The sequence below is a fragment of the Lottia gigantea genome, assembly GCF_000327385.1.
Source record: "Lottia gigantea unplaced genomic scaffold LOTGIsca_1, whole genome shotgun sequence".
Taxonomy (NCBI): domain Eukaryota; kingdom Metazoa; phylum Mollusca; class Gastropoda; family Lottiidae; genus Lottia; species Lottia gigantea.
The window spans coordinates 2441124-2461493 of NW_008706746.1; the positions used below are offsets into that span (position 1 = coordinate 2441124).

General features: G+C 30.7%; 1 protein-coding gene across 1 annotated transcript in view; it reads right to left on the bottom strand.

The window, feature by feature from the left end:
* Positions 1-18566, bottom strand: part of LOTGIDRAFT_103176 (hypothetical protein) — a gene marked incomplete at both ends in the record, with an annotated part of 32838 nt that extends 14272 nt beyond the window's left edge. Inside the window, 11 exons of the mRNA XM_009045507.1 lie at positions 10699-10780; positions 11242-11366; positions 12050-12100; positions 13201-13332; positions 13583-13749; positions 13939-14047; positions 15311-15462; positions 16428-16513; positions 16783-16996; positions 18146-18226; positions 18482-18566. Of these exons, the coding sequence (XP_009043755.1) occupies positions 10699-10780; positions 11242-11366; positions 12050-12100; positions 13201-13332; positions 13583-13749; positions 13939-14047; positions 15311-15462; positions 16428-16513; positions 16783-16996; positions 18146-18226; positions 18482-18566 (1284 nt within the window). The remainder of the gene's footprint in view (positions 1-10698; positions 10781-11241; positions 11367-12049; positions 12101-13200; positions 13333-13582; positions 13750-13938; positions 14048-15310; positions 15463-16427; positions 16514-16782; positions 16997-18145; positions 18227-18481) is intronic.
* Between the last annotated feature and the right edge of the window lie 1804 nt (positions 18567-20370).

Sequence of the window (20370 nt, forward strand, 5' to 3'; positions counted from 1 at the left end):
ACATTGTATGTAAAATAACAAACAAAAAATCGTGCCATTTATTATGTATGAATAAGTGTTTATTATCACCCAAGGATAAACCTTATTGAAAATCATAAAAATCAAAAAATATTTATAATAGTTATTGCGTTCACGTTCAATTTTAAACATGTAAACACACATGAAAGCACAATTCTTGACTTATATTGATGAAATTTGGTGAAATTGTTCATATCCACCCAAGGATGAACCCTATTAAAAATCAAAAATTATATTATATGTGTTATTGCCCTTCTTCATCAAAACACATTCAATTTTCAGCTTGTAAACAAACTAGAAGGTACAATTCTTGACAGATTTTCATAAAACTTGATGGTAATATTGTTCATTATCAAAAAAAGATCGAAGGAAGTGTTTGACTAAAGGTTGAATGTTTCATACTGGTTACTACTGCCAAATATTCTTATCTAAAAACAAATCTGCTGGTGGGTGTATATTACCTTGCCTGGCAAGCTATCTTTTTATTTATTGTCACACATGATAAATAACCTAACAAGATAAAAACTAGTGTAGCATAACATATGAATATTCAGATTCTACTTGTTAATAGTACATACTGAAATTGAAATATCATAGAATTGTTAATTGACTTACCATCAAATCATATCTCCAACAGATCATTATTATATTACTTGGAGTATTCCTTGTTCTGTTATGTTTTTCTCCACAATTTACATATCACAATATTACTTCTGTACATAACATAACCATAATACAAATTACAACATAACTGCGCTTTAAAACTACAGTTGAAACATTGCAAAGTTTCAAAGTTTTTAACATGTCTTACAATTCCAAAAATAGACTTTCATAAAGTACAGTATTTCTTTTAGTTTTCAGTGACAATATAAATGAGAACAGTTTCTAAGGGACACTAACTCTAGTAAAAATGTGACTATCACGTGTTAATGTTAAGTGAAAACAAATGACAAGATCATTAGAATCTTTTAAATCAATTCTTTCACAAGTTCAACACTGGGAAAGTCTCACTTGAAAATAGCAGAAACAGAAATGACATCACACCATTAGACTTTATTACAACTGGTCTCTCAACACCTGCCAATTTGCAATCTCCTAACTATTAAATCAAACCACAGAACTCAAGACTCTCTTCCAAATTATAAGCTGATATCAATCTATCTGAAGCTTCTATTAGTAATGTTTTTCCATGCAATGCATCCCACAAATTTCCATTTATAAAAAGGAAGTATTCCAAGCTAATAGAACTATTAGAGCTAATTGACTACATTACACGAAAACAAAGTGACAAGCAGAAAACAATACAACAGCTCACTTCACACACATGTTGTCAATATGTCACTATCAGATTTACTGGGTAGTTATAAGCGGTAACTAAGGTTTCATACTATATCGATATAAGTAATAACACACAATTCCATTCCTAGTTGTTACATTTTTTATGATGTTCAAACAGATGAAAGGAACACAATATCAATAATGGCGGCAACATAATAAAAGCATGTGTAATCTTGTGTGAACATATATAAATATGGCTAGTAGGTTGCTGGTATACGATTATTAACGCATAATGAAAAGCTAGATAATAGTTCTTATTTCATTCAATATTAATCAGCAATCTTTTCTCTCTCTTGCTTACCGATAATCAATACAACCAATACCTTTCAATGTCTTATTGATTAATTGACAGGTCTTCAGGCAAATGTGGGAGGAGCTAACAACTTTTCAACTTCTGCTTTGAAGACATGATAAAGAGAAATCAGTCTTTGAATCTTGCTGTGGCAAAATGACATTTAAATAATTAGTGGTCTTTCTTAAGTTATAATTCAATTATATTCACAAGATTTGCTTGATATCGATCCTTATTTCAGATTTCTAACACATCAAATGGGTATATTGCCATATTAGTAGCATTATTTACGATCCTTCCACTGAATTTAAGACTTTAGATTTATATAACAAAACTAATTTGACTCTAACTTTAGACAATGACCTATATCTCACAAGAGAAATTGGACTTTTATTTGCAAAATTGAACTTCAAATGTCAAAACTCTCCTTCAACTAGAGCAATTTGGTTTCAACACGAGAAAGAGGGGCATCAAAACACAACTTCAAACTTTAAAAATAGGAGGTTTGGCAGCCTTGGTCAGCAGTTTTAAAAATTGGCCCAATTGGGTATTAGTGATTCCAACTGGTAAAATTAATATAATTAGTAAAACCATACTTATAATTATGACGCAATGCTTATTCAATCTTTGGTCTTATCAATAGTTGAAAATTATTGTACCATTTTCTTCAATTGAACTTCAGTTGATGAAATAAAATTGAATGATAATTGGTGAAATGAAATTGAATGGTATTTGGTGAAATGAAATTGAATGGTAATTAGTGAAATGAAATTGAATGATAATTGGTGAAATGAAATTGAATGGTATTTGGTGAAATAAAATTGAATGGTAATTGGTGAAATAAAATTGAATGATAATTGGTGAAATAAAATTGAATGATAATTGGTGAAATAAAATTGAATGATAATTGGTGAAATGAAATTGAATGATATTTGGTGAAATGAAATTGAAGTAATAGGTGAAATGAAATTGAATGGTAATTGGTGAAATGAAATTGAAGTAATAGGTGAAATGAAATTGAATGATATTTGGTGAAATGAAATTGAAGTAATAGGTGAAATGAAATTGAATGGTAATTGGTGAAATGAAATTGAAGTAATAGGTGAAATGAAATTGAATGATAATTGGTGAAATGAAATTGAAGTAATAGGTGAAATGAAATTGAATGATATTTAGTGACATGAAATTGAATGGTAATAGGTGAAATGAAATTGAATGGTAATTAGTGAAATGATATAGAAGTGATATGAACATGTTGGAATTTGATAAAAACAGCACATTAGAATTGATAAGATGTATATTAGAAAATAAACTTATGACAATATGATATGATAGATTTGCATTTTATATCTATTAACCAGGGGACAGATGTATGGTATAAATAGTTAATTACCAATGAAATATAGTACCAATACTAATTAGTGAAATAGTCAATATATTTCATTAGTCTTCTATCTAATCAATAATTAATAATTATTACTATCTTGTTCGCAATAACAATTCCACAAATTAGGAATAAATATACTATAACAAGATAATATTACATCGGTACTTTAAAATGTACTATTGTTGTCGTGGAGGCCCAGAGTTTATTTCTATTATACATTGTGATAGTAGCCAGATATTTTCTGTTTATAAACTGTTTATTGAATGACACAAGTTGTAGAGATTGGTCCCAATAGACCATAATATTGGTATACAGTAAATTGACAGATTCACCATCCGTTTGAGCAATTGTACCTTTTCTTTTTAAGCTAAGCTAATCAGTAATAGAGTTAAGATTTTACAAACGAATTTGAGCTATGAAATTCATGTGACCAGAATTATCCACATTTCAAAGTCAAAATTGAAACTCTGCCACATATTATAGAAAAATCATATATAGAAAAAGAAAGTTCTAGTTCTAGTGATGGAATTTCTAGTATATTTGAGTGCATTAGATTTTCAAAGAGTTCTTGTACTTCTGAAGATATTCAAGACCCAAATTAACCCCCCAAAAATGGCAAAATATGGTCCTTCATCTTTCATGACACCTTAGAAATAGTTATTTCTTACTGCATCGCCCACTTAATTCCCCCAGGAAAGCAGGATGTGAATTTACTTCATTTCCTTCAAAGTTGGAAAGCAATTTACAATGGAAAAGTCACATGTGCAGTTATCATTATCATGGGAGTATAACAAAAAAATGAATCATTTAAAAGCTTTGAATGTAAATGCAAGGTTAAAAATATGTAGCAACTTCTTGTAATGTCTATCACTTATATCAACCATTCTTAAACTGCAGATAATTGATATGGTAGATGAAACTGAGACTAGCCTGAAGCACATTCCTTCAACTTAATACTATTCATACTTAAACAGTTTCATTGGAGGTGTTCTTACCGCCACAATTTCATGTGTAAACCTTGCAGCTTCAATTTGCATCATTCCAATTTCCTTTCACATCACACGTCAACTTTAAAGACCATGTCTGGTTAACCTCCTTCCTGTCGATGTAATCCTATAGGTTTTCACATAAGATTGAGGTGGATAAAAAAAAATTGTCTGTGGCTAAAAGGCATGACAGATTAGGCTTGCAGTATAAAAATAGCCTGTAAGCAGATCAGATTGTTATTAATGAAATATGACAAGAAAAGGTTCTGAAAGTGAAAAAAATGTTTGGAGTTTGTAGGTGTAGAATAATTCAATTTGAAAAAATGAACATTTTCATAATCAATATCATAGACTACTATTATCTCATCATTAAGATCTGTGCCCACACATGTAAACAATATATAAATTCATAAAGAAAAAGCAATATCTGGACTATATTTTTTACAAGGATAATAATTTAGCCTTTGAGGATCTTATTCTGTTGGTTCTTGTACAAACCTTTTGATGATGATTTTACTACAGAAAGAGCATAAAAAGTATCCATCAAAGGCATGTCAAATCCATTAAATAAAAAGATTGCACTTGGCCTATTGGCAGGATTCTGTGGTCAGACTGCAATCCATCACATAATAGTTTACTGTAATATCTACATGTCATGGGCAATCTATAAAGTAGAGGATAGAAGATATGGGTGGTTGAAAAGAAACAAGTTACTATTGACAAGCAACTAGTCACTATTCAACAGAAGACACTGACACAGGGTTAAAGTTATGTTTAAATGTGTTTTCATGTTAATACAGTCAAGTAACTTAATTTCGTACTAACCTATTTTTCGTGCATTTCTGGAAATGCTTAATAATTTACATGTGCGACCTCGCGTGACAGCCTCATTTGCTTGTTTTGATAAACATGGGTTTTCTGTACAATATCAGCTAGTAGACTGAATCCAGTAGTTTCAAGCAAGGTAAAATGTATTTATGTATACTTTGACAAATACAAAATGGCGGATTTCAGTTATTACCAAACGTCACCATTTTTTATCGGCCGGATTTCCTTATCGTCCCAAGCAGTAATCGAAATTCCAAGTGTCGTCTGCTTGAATGTAGTCCAACGAATGAAGTCATGTGATCAACTAGAGGATTCCCTGTCAGCAGAAAATTTCTATGGAACACAAAGTAAGCCATATTCTTATGTTGTTTCAGTGACTTTTAGCAATAAATCACGCTACGTATCTTATTTTGTCAGTCACTATTTTTTTTTTAAATCGTTGTTCTTTGAAGGAATTGTCACTAGTTATAATGAATTGATATTAAAGATAAATACTAAGAGAAGTTAATTATACCACCCGGTATCCATACAACGTGTTTATCTAGACTTATTTATAGATCAAACATTGTACACGAAAATAGGTGACGCATTCTGGCGCCGTTGCCGAGTTGGTTGCTCATGAAATATGGGTCAAATTGAAGGATTCATAAAGAAAATCGAAACAAACCAATTTTGATTATTTTGTAGAATATCTGAGGAAACATCTAAGATATAAAAAAAGAATTTTTTTTTTAACTTTGACGAAATTTGGTGTTGAATCCTTATATCAACGAAAATAGGTTACACCACTGTATAAAATGAATTATAATCAAAGAAGAAAATCATTTATGGTTATCATGTATATGATTATTGACTACTGTACCTGCAAAATATAGACAGATATGAAAATGGATAGAGTTAAACAAGGTTGAAAAGTTCTGAACAAAATGATTGTTTCACCCAACAAAAATGTATAAATCTAGTTCTCTGGTTTTAAAAAAACCATTGTTTTAATAAGAACTTGATAATAAAATCATGGCTATAAAGGAGCAGTGAAAAGGTGTAAAACAGATGAATTGAGCACTTAAAGTCTGTTGACTGATTAAGCAATCAGAAATATATATAGGGTAATTTGATCAACTCTAGTCTGACCACTTGCCATCAATTGGTTCTATTAGGATTATACCATTATAGTAGTACATGGAAGATATCTTGGACTGGGCAATTCATAATTAGTTGTCTGCCCATGGTTCGGTAATTGTTTTTATCATTATGTTCAAACTTCATATTTTTTTTAAAAAACAATAAAAAGCTGCTGTACAATGAGGTTTCCTAAATTTTCTATCTACATTGGGTACACTTTTAGCTTCTATTTACATCTTACAAATTCACATTCTTACTCAAAATCAATATCATATTCAACTGTTTGTTTTTTGTCTCTAAATCAGTATTTTCAGACAATAGTTTTTGTGATGTTCTGAAGCATACAAAATATTTTTTCAAGAAATATCAAACAAAATATGGAGTCTCGAATTCACTGTCATTATTCGTGGTAGATTTCATTTTCCACTTTTTATGTTTTAATTTAAAGACAAAATGCCTGCGGCATGTGCTAGTCATCATTCAAACATCTCATATTCATGCTTTTTCCAAGACAAATCAAACATTAAACATCAAAAATAGATTTTTTTTTTCTCTCTTGAAAGTGATAATGAGTTGACCTAGAGTAAAGTATGTACTTGATCATGTCATAAATATAAATAGACTCAGACAACAAACAACTCTACGGAGCCCCTAAGGCGCAATTGTAAACATATTTATTTATTATTTCGTTTAAACAAAATAAAAAGATGGGTTAATTACTTCGTTTAAACGAAATAATATATAAATATGTTTACAATTGCGCCTTAGGGGCTCCGTACAACTCCAAGTTTAACACCATGTCTTTTATAAATTAGCTTAATGATTTTCTCTTGTAAAAAATTTAAACAGGAATTTTGCGAGTTAGGTGATAAGGTTTTAGCCAACATCAGGCCAAATTCTTGAAAGCTTGACAGATTTTTTTACCTTCAGACATCTAATACTATAGCAGATCAACTCACTACAAACTAAGCTATTCCACTAGAGAGTTCAAGTTGGGATTAACCTTACATAGAGTAAAAGGTTAGGTATTTCAACAATAAAAAAATTGACATATAAACTACATTTACAAGATCCGAGCCAGCTAGAACCAGACAAGATAATAAACAACTTTTTTGTTTGTAACAGACAAGTCTATAGATGTCTTCAATTTCAGAATGGGTAAGCATTATATTAAAATTTTAACTCCATCAAAATGTATTTGTACTTTCAATTGTGCCTTTCACAAATTAGGAGGTCTGTTTCAGAACATAATTGAGACAAATCTTGAAACTAGTACCAGAACATAACTAAAAGTTCAGGCACCAAATGCAAAAAAAAATACATTTATTGACAGAGGTTATATGTGTTTTAAAAAAGTGTCGGAAGACAGCTTCTTTAGGATTCCAAATTTACAATAGTCAGAATTTTACAAATTACACGGTCATTCAGTATAGTAAAAGTACCAATTATCTAGTACTGAGAACCCAGTTAGATAGTAGTCTTCAATTTCAAAGTTTAGTAATTACTTATGTCACTTTAACGACATCAATACCAACTTGATATCTTAATATTCAAGAAGAAAAAGTCATCATTATTTATGAGAAATGGTAATAGGATCTTAAACATGATGACAATGTTAATTAGTAGGGGATTAAGAGATTAAATGATGATGTAAAGAGAGGATTAAGTCACTAATCTCCTGTTATATTTGTCAGCTTCATATAAATTAATCCCATCATTACATATGAAGTGGAAAATATACATATATGAGTACAGTGTGATGGTGTACCCTATGAACTTATATCATCATAATATCCACTGCTTTAACCATACTTTAAAGCTACAAGAAGTTAACCAACATTTATAAGAATAAAGCACTGGTCACTAACTGCATCATAACATATGATTATATTCATTATTTCATTTTCAGGCATCTAATAGAATTCTAGATAATGGCCTATCATAACATCTGAAAAATTCTTTAAATTCTCTGAGACAAGCTGAAGATTTATTCTATCTTAAATATATGAAATATCAATGAACTGTAATTATAGCCATGACAGAAATATTTTTGAAAACATTCTGATTATACCAAATCAAGACAATGATATGTAATGAAAGAGAGAGTTGCTGACTAATTCTGACCAGTAGCTAGTTAAGACAGGAAACACTGATTCTGACACACAGAAATATCAGACTCACTTCAAATTACTACTTCAATCAGATGATGTTCACACTGAAACTAGCTTAACTTATGTTATTGGCACATGTTTTGATATAATATTCTGTGTCAGGCTAAATTAACAATGCATTTAATGAATTTATTAAAAATAGAAGTGTGTCCCAATTCAACAATAAGAAATACAACAAAAATCAGGCGTTTTTGACATTTCCTTATTTCTCTGCTAAGTCCAAGTTATACATCCATGATGTATTTCATATTCTATATATACATTTTGCTTGTTAATAATGTGTGCTAGATTGATACTTTCAAAGTATGTGGAAGTCCATATAGCAGTAACAAATATCTATATTTCTACATGGTTATGACATATTGTTGTATATGATATAGTCTATGTGAACACAGCCTTGGACTGCCTGAAGGACTAGCAATTAACGAGAAGCTTAAGGAAGAATGTAAGAAGCAATTCCATTGTTATAAAGACGATAGTTAAAAAGACATCATGTGTTTGAGAAGAGACTAATTATAAGACTAATGGTATTTGTTGGTACTTCTGAGGGAAAAGTAGAGGTCAATACCTCAGATTAATTAGCTACTCCTAGTAATTATCAGTACTTCTTAACAGAAGATTCCAGAAAATCTGATAATGTTGAAAAAAAAATTGTTTGCATAGGATAAAGGTTAGACAAAATTAAGAATTTAAAGAGTATCCAATTAGTGGTATAGTTGCACTGTATGTTCATTACATTTTTTTGCTTGGGTATTAACGTGACCTAATCAACTAATGTAGCTGTTCTTAATGTCTCATTTCAATGACTAATTACATTTATATATCAATCTCTCTGACTTGCAACTTTACACCAGCAAACTTTGTGAGAAAACCTGCAGGTGTTATGTCAACCAACCAACTCCTATTCAGCTCCTTCAATAACAGATTTTGAATTTGTTGACAACACAGGGGAGCCTAAAAAAACTTGACTAAAAACTAACTAACTAAGAATTTCATATAAATTCACAGAACCAATAATGTTAATGTTATAGTGTTATTTTCACAGAAATTTCAGTGATCATTCTTAACATTTCTAATTTCTTTGAACTTTCTCACAATTCCACTAAAACTTAGGGTTTAATGAAGTCAATATGAATATGAGACATCCTTAGATATAAGCCTAAGACTGAAAATTGGAATGGTGTACAGTAATGCAATCAGTGACCCACATAAAAAAATTAATAAAAACTGTTTATGATCCCTTTAAGAATAATTAAATCACGATTCCATTTACACGGTATCACGCAAATTTATCACTATTTTTATCATTGAGTTTGATTGACGTGGCCACGACACAGCGTCGATGTCTTTCCTTCGAACGTCACCAGAGCCGAAATCTACACTTAACTGAATGATTACGTTATTTTCCAAATTCCCTCGAATGTGCATACTCTAAATATCAACAAAATCATGATTTTTGAACTTATTTCGAACCTTGGCTTTCAATAATTGAACTTTAAATGTGGCTGCTCAGTCAACTTTCAAGCAGTAGACAGTAGGCTAGACTATAAATAGGTGACCTACTTACTGCTGATTGGCTGTTTTCTACGACGTCTCTATTGTTAGTATCAGTTCATTAACGTTATGTTAAAATTTTAGGTATTTATGCGCCAATTTTGTGCCCTAGTTTGTTGCTATTTTAGATAAATATTTAAACACGAATTCGAGTTGATTAAATTATAAGGAATGACCTGAACATTTTTTGAGTTTATCGATGTAAACAGGTCTTTTCTGTTTAAAAATCGATAAACTGAAAAAATGTTCAGGTCATTCCTTAAATAACTCACAAGTAATATCTATTGGTGCTAACATAGCCTGTTAATGTGCTCTAAATCAAACCTATTTTTAGTACACCGGAATCAATATGTTGGAAGAACCTAAATGTCCTTACACAGATAATAACATCAGATGCTGGCCCAAAACATTCATTACAGATATAAAAAAGGCATATTTTATAAATAATTATATACATAATATTTACACTGTAATTATCTAACAGTAAGCTAGATATTACTAGACAGATATATAGTTTTAACACTCTATATTGAAATTAATAATACTGTTTAATAGACCTTAAATATTATCATTGTCACAATAATCTTTAAAACCTATTCTCAATGTTTTAATATAATCTACACTGCAATTTAATATGCCTCAAAATTTATGTTTGTGTTTAGGTATAGTGATTTATGTTTGTGTTGTTTATGTTTGTGTTTAGGTATAGTTGTTTATGTTTGTGTTTAAGTATAGTATTTTTATGTTATTGTAGTTTATGTTTATGTTAAGTATAGTATTTTTATGTTTGTGTTTGTTTTATGTTATTGTAGTTTATGTTTGTGTTTAAGTATAGTGATTTTATGTTTGTGTTTAAGTATAGTATTTTTATGATTGTGTTTGTTTTTATATTTATGTTTCGGTATAGTGTTTTCATGTTTGTCTTTTCATGTTAAGATATAGTGTTTTCATGTATTATTTGTCCCTGTCAGCTTAGTAAAAAAAAATAAAAGATAAACTTACAGCATTTTTGGCATCAGCAGCTAATCTTGAAGCATAACGAGCTATTAGTCTATGTTCATCATCTATACGACATGATTCAATACTACCATTTAATTTACTAGGACTACAAAACAATAATTTCAAATAACAACTTGTATTTGTATAGTTGTCTTAATATATATTTTACCAGCTAATATAGCTAAATATCAACTGTATCATTAAGTTATTACCAATGATGTCATATGAAGTAGAATTTGCATGGAAGAACTAGATCAATCACTGGAGAGCAACAACTACTGAATAATCATAGTTGCTCATGTTTTAATTTTTATCAAAATGGTGTTTTAGCTGAGTGGCTTGAAAAAACTAAGCATTGTCTGTCAACCTGTACTAGTCTTGAACCATGTTGATCAATTTTGCATAAAATAGAATATTGGAGATTTAATTCTAAACTAGTCAAAATTTCAGAGCTTTAGAATTGAGAAATTGCAGAAGATGCAAGGAAAAGAGGTGCTAATTCTATTTTGAATAAGGTATTTTAATAACGAGAGAAAAGAGATTTACCTTCTAGGTGCAGAACTACAAGTACTATCTATGGAAGACACCTCTGCCGTATGTACTAATAAATTATTAGGGAAACCATTTCGAGTTTGTAAAGGAGTTGGAGGGCTAGAAAGATAGAGATCAAACTACAATAAATCTAAAAGGACATACTAAACACACACTTCTAATGATAAAGATAGCTTGCCAGGCAAGGTAACATACACCCTCTACCAGTTGTCAGAAATGACAATAAAGTCTTTAGTGGCTTCATAATTAATTTTTAAGTCCAGGCAAAGCCAGACTAGCTTTTTTCTGGGGGGGTCTACAAGCCAAATTTGAAGTCAAGAGCAATAACTCCAACACTGTTCTTTAATTACCAAAATCAAACTCGACTGAGATCTCATCATATATACATGCATACCAAGTTTCATCAAGATCGGATAAAAACTGTGGCCTCTAATGTGGCTTCAAGAAATGTGAACAGACGAACAGACTGACTGATGGACGGACAGGGGCGATGGCAATATACATCCAAATTTTCATGTAGGCATATAAAAACAAATAACTGTGATATTCCTAGTACCATAGACCCCACAAAATAACAGGAACAAAATCAAAATTTATGAAAAAATTTTTCTAGTATTTATTAGGGTAATAAGAAATAAAATCTATCATTGAAAACTTTAAATCATACATTTCACACATATTAATGCTTCTTCTAGATGTTAAGACAATTTTAATGTTCCATTTTAAAATAAGATGTACCACACAGTTATTTCCCCTTAATCTGATATGGTTGACTTTTTTTTGGAAGAAATATTATACATACTAGCTGGGTTATTGACGGAAATTTCATTAAAGTTATATACAGTGGTGTAACCTATTTTCGTGGATGTAAGGATTCAACACCGAATTTCGTCGAAGTTAAAAAAATGAAAATTTTTTTTTATGTCTTAGATGTTTCCTCAGATATTCTACAAAATAATTAAAATTGGTTTATTTCGATTTTCTTTATGAATCCTTCAATTTTACCCATATTTCATGAGCAACCAACTCGGCAACGGCGCCAGAATGCGTCGCCTATTTTCGTGTACAATGTTTAATCTATAAATAAGCCTAGAAAAACACGTTGTATGGATACCGGGTTGTATAATTAACTTCCCTTAGTATTTATCTTTAATATCAATTCATTATAACTAGGGACAATTCCTTCAAAGAACAACGATTTAAAATATAAATAGTGACTGACAAAATAAGATACGTAGCGTGATTTATTGCTAAAAGTCACTGAAACAACATAAGAATATGGTCCACTTCGTGTTCCATAGAAATTTTCTGCTGACATGGAATCCGCTAGTTGATAACGTGACTTCATTCGTTGGACTACACTCTAGCAGACGACACTTGGAATTCCGATTACCGCTTGGGAACATAAGGAAATTCGGCCGATAAAAAATGGTGACGTTTGGTATTAACTGAAATCCGCCATTTTGTATTTGTCAAAGTATACATTAATACATTTTACCTTGATTGAAATTACTGAATTCATTCTACTAGCTGATATTGTAGAGAAAACCCATGTTTATCAAAACAAACTAATGCGGAGGTCGCGCAAGGTCGCTCATGTAAATTATTAATCCTTTCCGGAAATCCACGAATAATAGGTTTCCACGAAATTAGGTTACTTGACTGTACATACACTTTATAAGATAGATCTAGCACAAAAGTTATTATACTTACCCATTATAAGATAGATCTAGTACAAAAGTTATTATACTTACACTTTATAAAATAGATCTAGCACAACAGTTTACTATACTTACATTTTATAAGATATATCTAGCACAACAGTTTACTATACTTACACTTTATAAGATGGATCTAGCACAACAGTTTATTATACTTTCACAATATAAGACGATTCTAGTGTAAAAATGATATATTTTTATCATATAAGACAGTGTAAACCATAACTTACACTATATACGACAGATCTATCTTTTTCTCTGGTGCTTCAGGAAAATGGGGCAATTTGTGGTTATTTGACGTTTTATGTGGAACACATTGGAAAGACTTCTTTATGGAATGACCTAATTGCTTCACATGACTTTTCTGAAAAATACAAATGGAATGAAAAATCAACAGTCTACAATAATCTGGATATTGATATTTTGGCACATAGTCTGAACAATATTTACAAATCTAGTTGTGTGATAAACTTTAAAAAATAGCATTTCAGACTTTTAAGTAACTTCCCATGAATGAGGTTTTCAAAAGATCCAAAATTAAGACAATTCAACTCTTGCACAATGGCATCATATCAGCATCACATGCCTTGTAAAAAAAAATTGTTGATACTTACATATGATTTGTATTCTTTCATGGGATGATCTATATTATGATTTCCTGAAACACGTCCCCGCCAAAAACAATCCTGACATAGCTGATAGTTATGACATCTATCACATTTATACCGGAACCCTGTAAACGACTGTCTGTGACAACCCTCACATGGTATAGGGTGAAGGGCTGAAAAAGGGAATAAAAGTTTCTTAATTCTGTAAAAAAAAACAGTAACCAATGATCCAACAGTTCACTGATGTTCTATGAACACAATGATTTTGATATCACTACAGATCAAGAGAAATTGAATTCTGTTGTCCAATATGATGCAAACTTTCCATTTCAGTCACGTAGTATGAAAGGGAGAAAACTCACTATTTTCCACAGTAGCCATTCTAGTTAATATTGGAAGCCACATTAAACATTGAGGTCCAGGGTCAGCCATCATAACACTGAGAAAATCATTGATGTTCACTTTGGATGTCTGAAATTAAAGAAGAAAATCATTAATGGATGTCTTTAGACAAGTGGTTGCCTAGCAAGATACGCCCACTTTTCTCATACATTTTCAATATATCAAGGGCAGTCACCTATCTGTGTCAAATCATACCAAAAATATAATTTGTGCAAGATATTGTTGATTTAAACAAACATACATTATTTAATAAAATTCTCACATAAACTGTCACCTCTATCACCAATAAATTTTGATGCGTTTTTACCAAGTCAAGGGCAATAGCTCAAATTCCGTTGATCAAAAATTGTCAAATTCCATCTGGACTTAGATCTCATCATTATAAATCATCATACCAAATTTCATTTAAATCAGATTAAAACTGGACTCTCTTGTGTTCACTAACAGATTTTGATGTCAAATTCGAACTTGTCCAAGATGTCATTAATATAAATGATCACACCAAATTTCACTCAAATCAGATAAAAACTGTTGTCTTTATTGCATTCACAAGCTAATTGTGGATGGAAAGGCGGACAGGGGCGACCGAAAATATACAACCACATTATAATGTGGGCGTATAAAAAGGACACAAAAACCATTGATAATAATTTTGAATGTCTGAAATTAAACAAGAAAAGCATTGATGCATATCTGAACAAAAACACCAAAAAACATTGATAAAAATTTTGGATGTCTCAAATAAAACAAATAATTATTGATATTTGTATTGGATATCTGAAACAGACAGAGCAAATCAGTACAATATAGATACATAATCCTTGTAGATTTGGACAAGGACTAAAGACTTACTTAACTCTTCAAATGCAGAAATCAAACAAATCAAGTCTGGATTCTTCACTTCAAGTTTGCAGTGTTATATAAATTAGATCTAACATGGTATGAAAAAGTTATTTATATAGTCTATTGATTTTGTCATAGTTTTAGTAAATAGTACTAGTGTAAGGTGATAAAAATAATAGGTTTGTAACACCCACAAGCCATTAGACATATCAAATAGTACTTCTATTGTTTCATCATTTTAATTCTTACCATATATAAAATACTTTAACAAATTTATCTTGTTTGTGTTAGATAAATAATATGTTATGGTTGATTTGGCCAACAAGGAATTATTAATTTAACAAAAAAAGAAGCAAACTATGGTCAAATACATTCTTACTCTGAGATAAGCATACCTGATAATATGGAGAATATGTTTCTGATCTAGGGTGGAAGGCAATATCTTGTTTAATCTGTATTTATCTGACTTTAAAAAAGAATTCTACTTACTGGTTCAAAACAGCTTCGTGCTGCTGACTGGTTAAAACCAAAAGATGGACCTTCAAAAACAGCTGTTGGTAATGTTAAAATATCACGGAGGTAGACTTCAAATCTTGACCATATCATACAACCAGTAGAATCACTTAACTGGGTAAATATATCTGTCAGTGAAGAAAAACGTTAAAAAATCTCCTTTTATAAATCCTTTATTAGAACTTCATCATGTATCTTACCATTTACCATCAGCAAAATGATCAACATGTTTTTGATACCCAAAATAAGTTTCACTCATTAAGTGTCTCCTGAAACTCAGATCAAGTCCTCTGATTACAGAATACTCTCTGTATCCATTCACCTATTTATTAAGTTCTGCTGTCTAAAAATATCTTAAGCTACCTTCAAAAGGGATAATAAGTTACCAAGACATATCAGAGAATAGCATCTTGTGCATTTCAAAAAGTACATTAACACTCTACCAAAAACACAATCCAAAGACAGTAATTAACGTAGTTCAAGTTTTTATAAGCTTTCCTGTTTTTGCAATTTTGTTCCACATGCAAAGATCTAATATCTTAATCCAGCACAGAAATTTTTTCAAAAAATCAAGAAGGCACACAAGGTTATTGATGTCCAAAAACATAAAGGTACTAGCAAATGATCACAATTCTTGTAAAGCAAGTTACCTTACCAACACTAGCAGATGGTGGATGCTTTGTAAGCAAGTCTAGGAAATGACCTATTCCTGATATCTAGTGTCAGTTATAATAAGATATAGTCATCTAACAGTACATCTAGTCATTTATTATGTAATTATTGTCTAGTGTTAATTACATAATTAATTACTTCTTAATCACCCTGTACCTCATTAATAACCTTGATTTAAATCCAGACATCACTAGATAGGATTTGCATGGTGATGTGATTTTATGACAAAAAACTCTGGTTTATTTTAAAGGGGGTCTTCATCAAAACTTCATAATACACTACATCGATATAGCAGTCCATATATTTGCTATACCAACTGATAGTTCTTAATCTTGGCCATCAGATCATTACAATTCCCTCACAGCATGAGTTTTGTTTGGACACTGTAATGTCTCATACAGGTATCAAAGATTATACTTACATCTCAGTTTATCTACTAATTTTCCTGAACATAATGTAGATAATACGACTTTAATAGATAATACACGAGTTTTACCACTATTATCTCTACAATATACAAAATATTATACAACAAATAATATGCAATCATATACCTGGACATAGATCTCATCAATGTATCCACTATTTCATATGGGAAGAGTAAAATATTTGATATTAGGAAACATTATCACTTTATAAACTTTCATGTCAGGAGAATATATCAGATTCCATGGTGACATCTGATTTCATAGTGAAAAGTGATACAGTCAGATAATATGAGCTCTGTCACCTGATGAACTAAACAAAGAAAACTATATCCTTTCAGGTAAACTTACTTGTCATAAGCTGTAAGTATCCAATTTAATAATAATACTTTAGATTCTTCAGCTTCTATTTGATGAGCAGCAGGTAATCGTTTATTTAACTGAGTAAACAATGTGGCTAATATAGACTCGACTTTGGAAGCACTAAGTTCATATCCTGGATCCATGCTATTTAATCCATTCTCACGAAAAGCTTGAATCACATTCCAAATGTCTATCAAATGTACTAAGAAAGAAGAAGCAAGGTAAAATTAACACAAATAATACACATATTTCACACCATCATTAGGTCAATACAATCATACAGTTTTCATACCTTACTCTTTTCACTTGAAGGAAGAAAATTAGTAACATTTGAACACAATACAATAATCCAGTACAAAATTATGGAATCACAAAACCCAATGTTGAAAATTACTTTAAAAAAAAATGAAAATCTATTAAATAACATGATAACAACAATTTAAAGTTTTTCATAGATGACTCTCCTCACTTGGAGGTAGAAAATACTCTTTACGAACACACTAATGCTCTATCAAAGAAATACAGAATCCACAAAAATTCCTGAAAACCTGTAACCAGAAAGATTTCAGATGACAAGAGGAAATCAAGTGCTAGGTGTTAAAAATCAATAGCATGAGATACTAATTCCCAATAGACATCATTTTAATACACTGTCTTATTAGTCTTTTCATCACATTTAAATATTTTACACTTCATAATCATGGCTAAGTCAATCGGTGCTTTGAAGTTGAATATTTCTATTGTTTGTTCTTTCAAGCTATGAATCATTGAAAGAGATAAGAAACATGTTGGAAAACTATTTTATGGGAATCAAATAATCTTATATCTAATAACCTCACAAATTGTTATGTCAATTCTATTGGTAAAACCATAAACTGGATAAAATAATTTACCACAAACATCTAACTCAAACTATTGCAAATGCAAACTGCTGAAAATTTACACCAAAAATCCTAACCTTAAAAACCTATGAACATAAGATTTACCAGTTTACCCTCATGACAAATAACCTGACTGAAATCTAGCCAGAAGACAGTCAGCTCATCCAATCTTCTGCTCTGACTTTAATTTCCCTACCAACTTTCATAAGATAAATTTGTAAAGGCTATTGTGATAAGGACAGTCCAGTGGGAACAGAGTTTCTTATCTTATTGAAAGAACAACTTTGTCCCTATAAAATGAAAGTAATCATTGGATATCAAAGATAGATGAAGCAACTTATAATGAATTCTTAAGTCTTCCTTGATAATGACAAAATAGATACAGACAGGCCCTAATCAGAGAATAAAATCTGAGTGCTTCGACAACAATATGTGTCAATTGTGGTAAAAATAGAATTTTGTTTACTTACGATTAGTTTTTTTCTGTATAAAGCGTAATTTACAAGCTGTTCTGTAGGTAGCAAATCGTATCACATCATAATTTTGAGCTCCTGAAAACAAAATTCATATAACATCCAATCTGACCAGTTTTATTTGTTACACATTGATTCATATACTCCACAGGATTTCAGACAAAACATTTATCTATTCCAAATACCATAATATGAAGATTCATCACATAAGTTGTCTCAAAATGTTTCAAGAGAAAAGACTCAACAGTATCTTTGTATTCATAAGCTTTGTAACTGAGCTGCTATCTGCAGGATTGACTTCTACTATAAATTCAACAACAAAATAATACTTACTCATGTCTGTTAGTAACTGTCGTTGCTGTAACATTGCTTTTGCAGCAGAACTTGTTGCTTCTAATGATGGATCTTCATCTGTCATCATGAATCCTACAAAGAGAACAATAATTATCACATAATAACCAAGATGGATATAAGGAATGTATACCAAAATGTACAAAAGCAACTGGGTGTACTAATAATAAGTTCACTTTAATTAATAATATTAATAATTCTTTAATAAAACTAATAATTTGTAACAGTGTTTTAAGATAATGACAAAGTTAAGAAAGCATGGGCACAGCATCAACTTCCACCATTTCAATCCTCAACCAAACATCTGTGCTATTTAAGAAATTATAGGTCGTAACATTGTGGTTAAGTGATATTACAAAAGCACAGCCACAGGCATGCAAATCTAACCTGTTTTGATCACAATTTTTGGGTAAACTACTCATAAGTTGTATTTTGCACAACATTTAAAAAATTTTATATTCTCATTATCAGGGGAGTGAAAAAAATGTTGAGATGATGATGTGTAATAAAACCCAAGAGTTCTATTATCTAATGAGCTGAAGTTTGTTTTAACACATTTTCATTAGTGATCAAGACAGTGTATAGGCCTACTTGATTTTCATATTTACAATGAACATTTTATCATGATAAAACACCTTACGTAATGTAGCAAAAATGTTACTTTGTAATGAATGGTGGCAGAGTTTGTCTAAACGGCAAAGGACTAAATAATGCAAAAAACATCTCTTCGAAAACAAAATCAACAAAATTTCTAGCCATTAATGTGAGTATAAAATCAAAGTGATATTAAGAAGGTGGGATAATAAGATCTAATGTAATAAATAACCAACCACCATGATAAATGACAGACGGAACTAGACAAGATCAACTTCATTATCTCTCTATCTTAATATCTCCTTATAATTTGTCTGTCTCCTAGACTATATATCATTATGGCTACTCCAAAGATTTTTTCTTTCCAATTCCAAGTTTGGTGACATTTTGGTAATCTTGTATTTAGAGGCTTGACCAAAAACATTTAGTGACACAAATATCTTACTCACACAGCCTTTATAAATCCATAGCTTTTACTAATTGAATTCCCTTGGCTAATTTGACCGAATAAAATTTGTTTTTTTAAGCACACTGCCCACTTATTTAAATCCGAGCTACATTGATCTGACCACTTAGATGGCATCTTGAATTTCCATCAAATTAACCTTTTGATTATTGTTAAACCAAGTCAAGTAAAAATCAGCCAGACATTTGGAATTCTACGCTTTTTCAGCAAATAGTTTAGACTTTCATCTCAAACACTACAGAACTTTAGAGGTAAACTTTACTTCCAAACTTCTGACTAAAAGGTTTTAAGGGCTGACATTAAAGAAGATTGCTTGCCAGCTGTCAGAAGGGAAAACAGAGTCTTTCGTGGCTTAATAATGAATTGTCAAATAATCTTTAAAATATTATAAGTCAAGTCACCAATTATTACCAATTTTTAACTTGACCATCATATAATCAAATTATACTTGAATACCTATCTCTATCTTGCTTACAAGCTATATTTGATGCATGAACAGACGGACAGGGGTGACGGAAATATACGACCATATTTCTATGTGGGCGTATAAAAATGGTCCTTGTGAATGTGATCTTAGATTATGACCTAAATGGATGTCAAGTTATTTTTGCCATATTATAGAAACAACTCATGAAGCTAAGTCTAGCTAGAAACAAATCATATATGAGTAGCCTTATGGAGAATGTATTAATTAAGTCTCAGAAGATTGAAGGACTGGTCAGTGTCTTTGTCCATTATATTAGTGAAACACTGGTTCACTATTCATCAATTAAATCTACAGAAACACTTGACATCTGATCAATTTTATCTC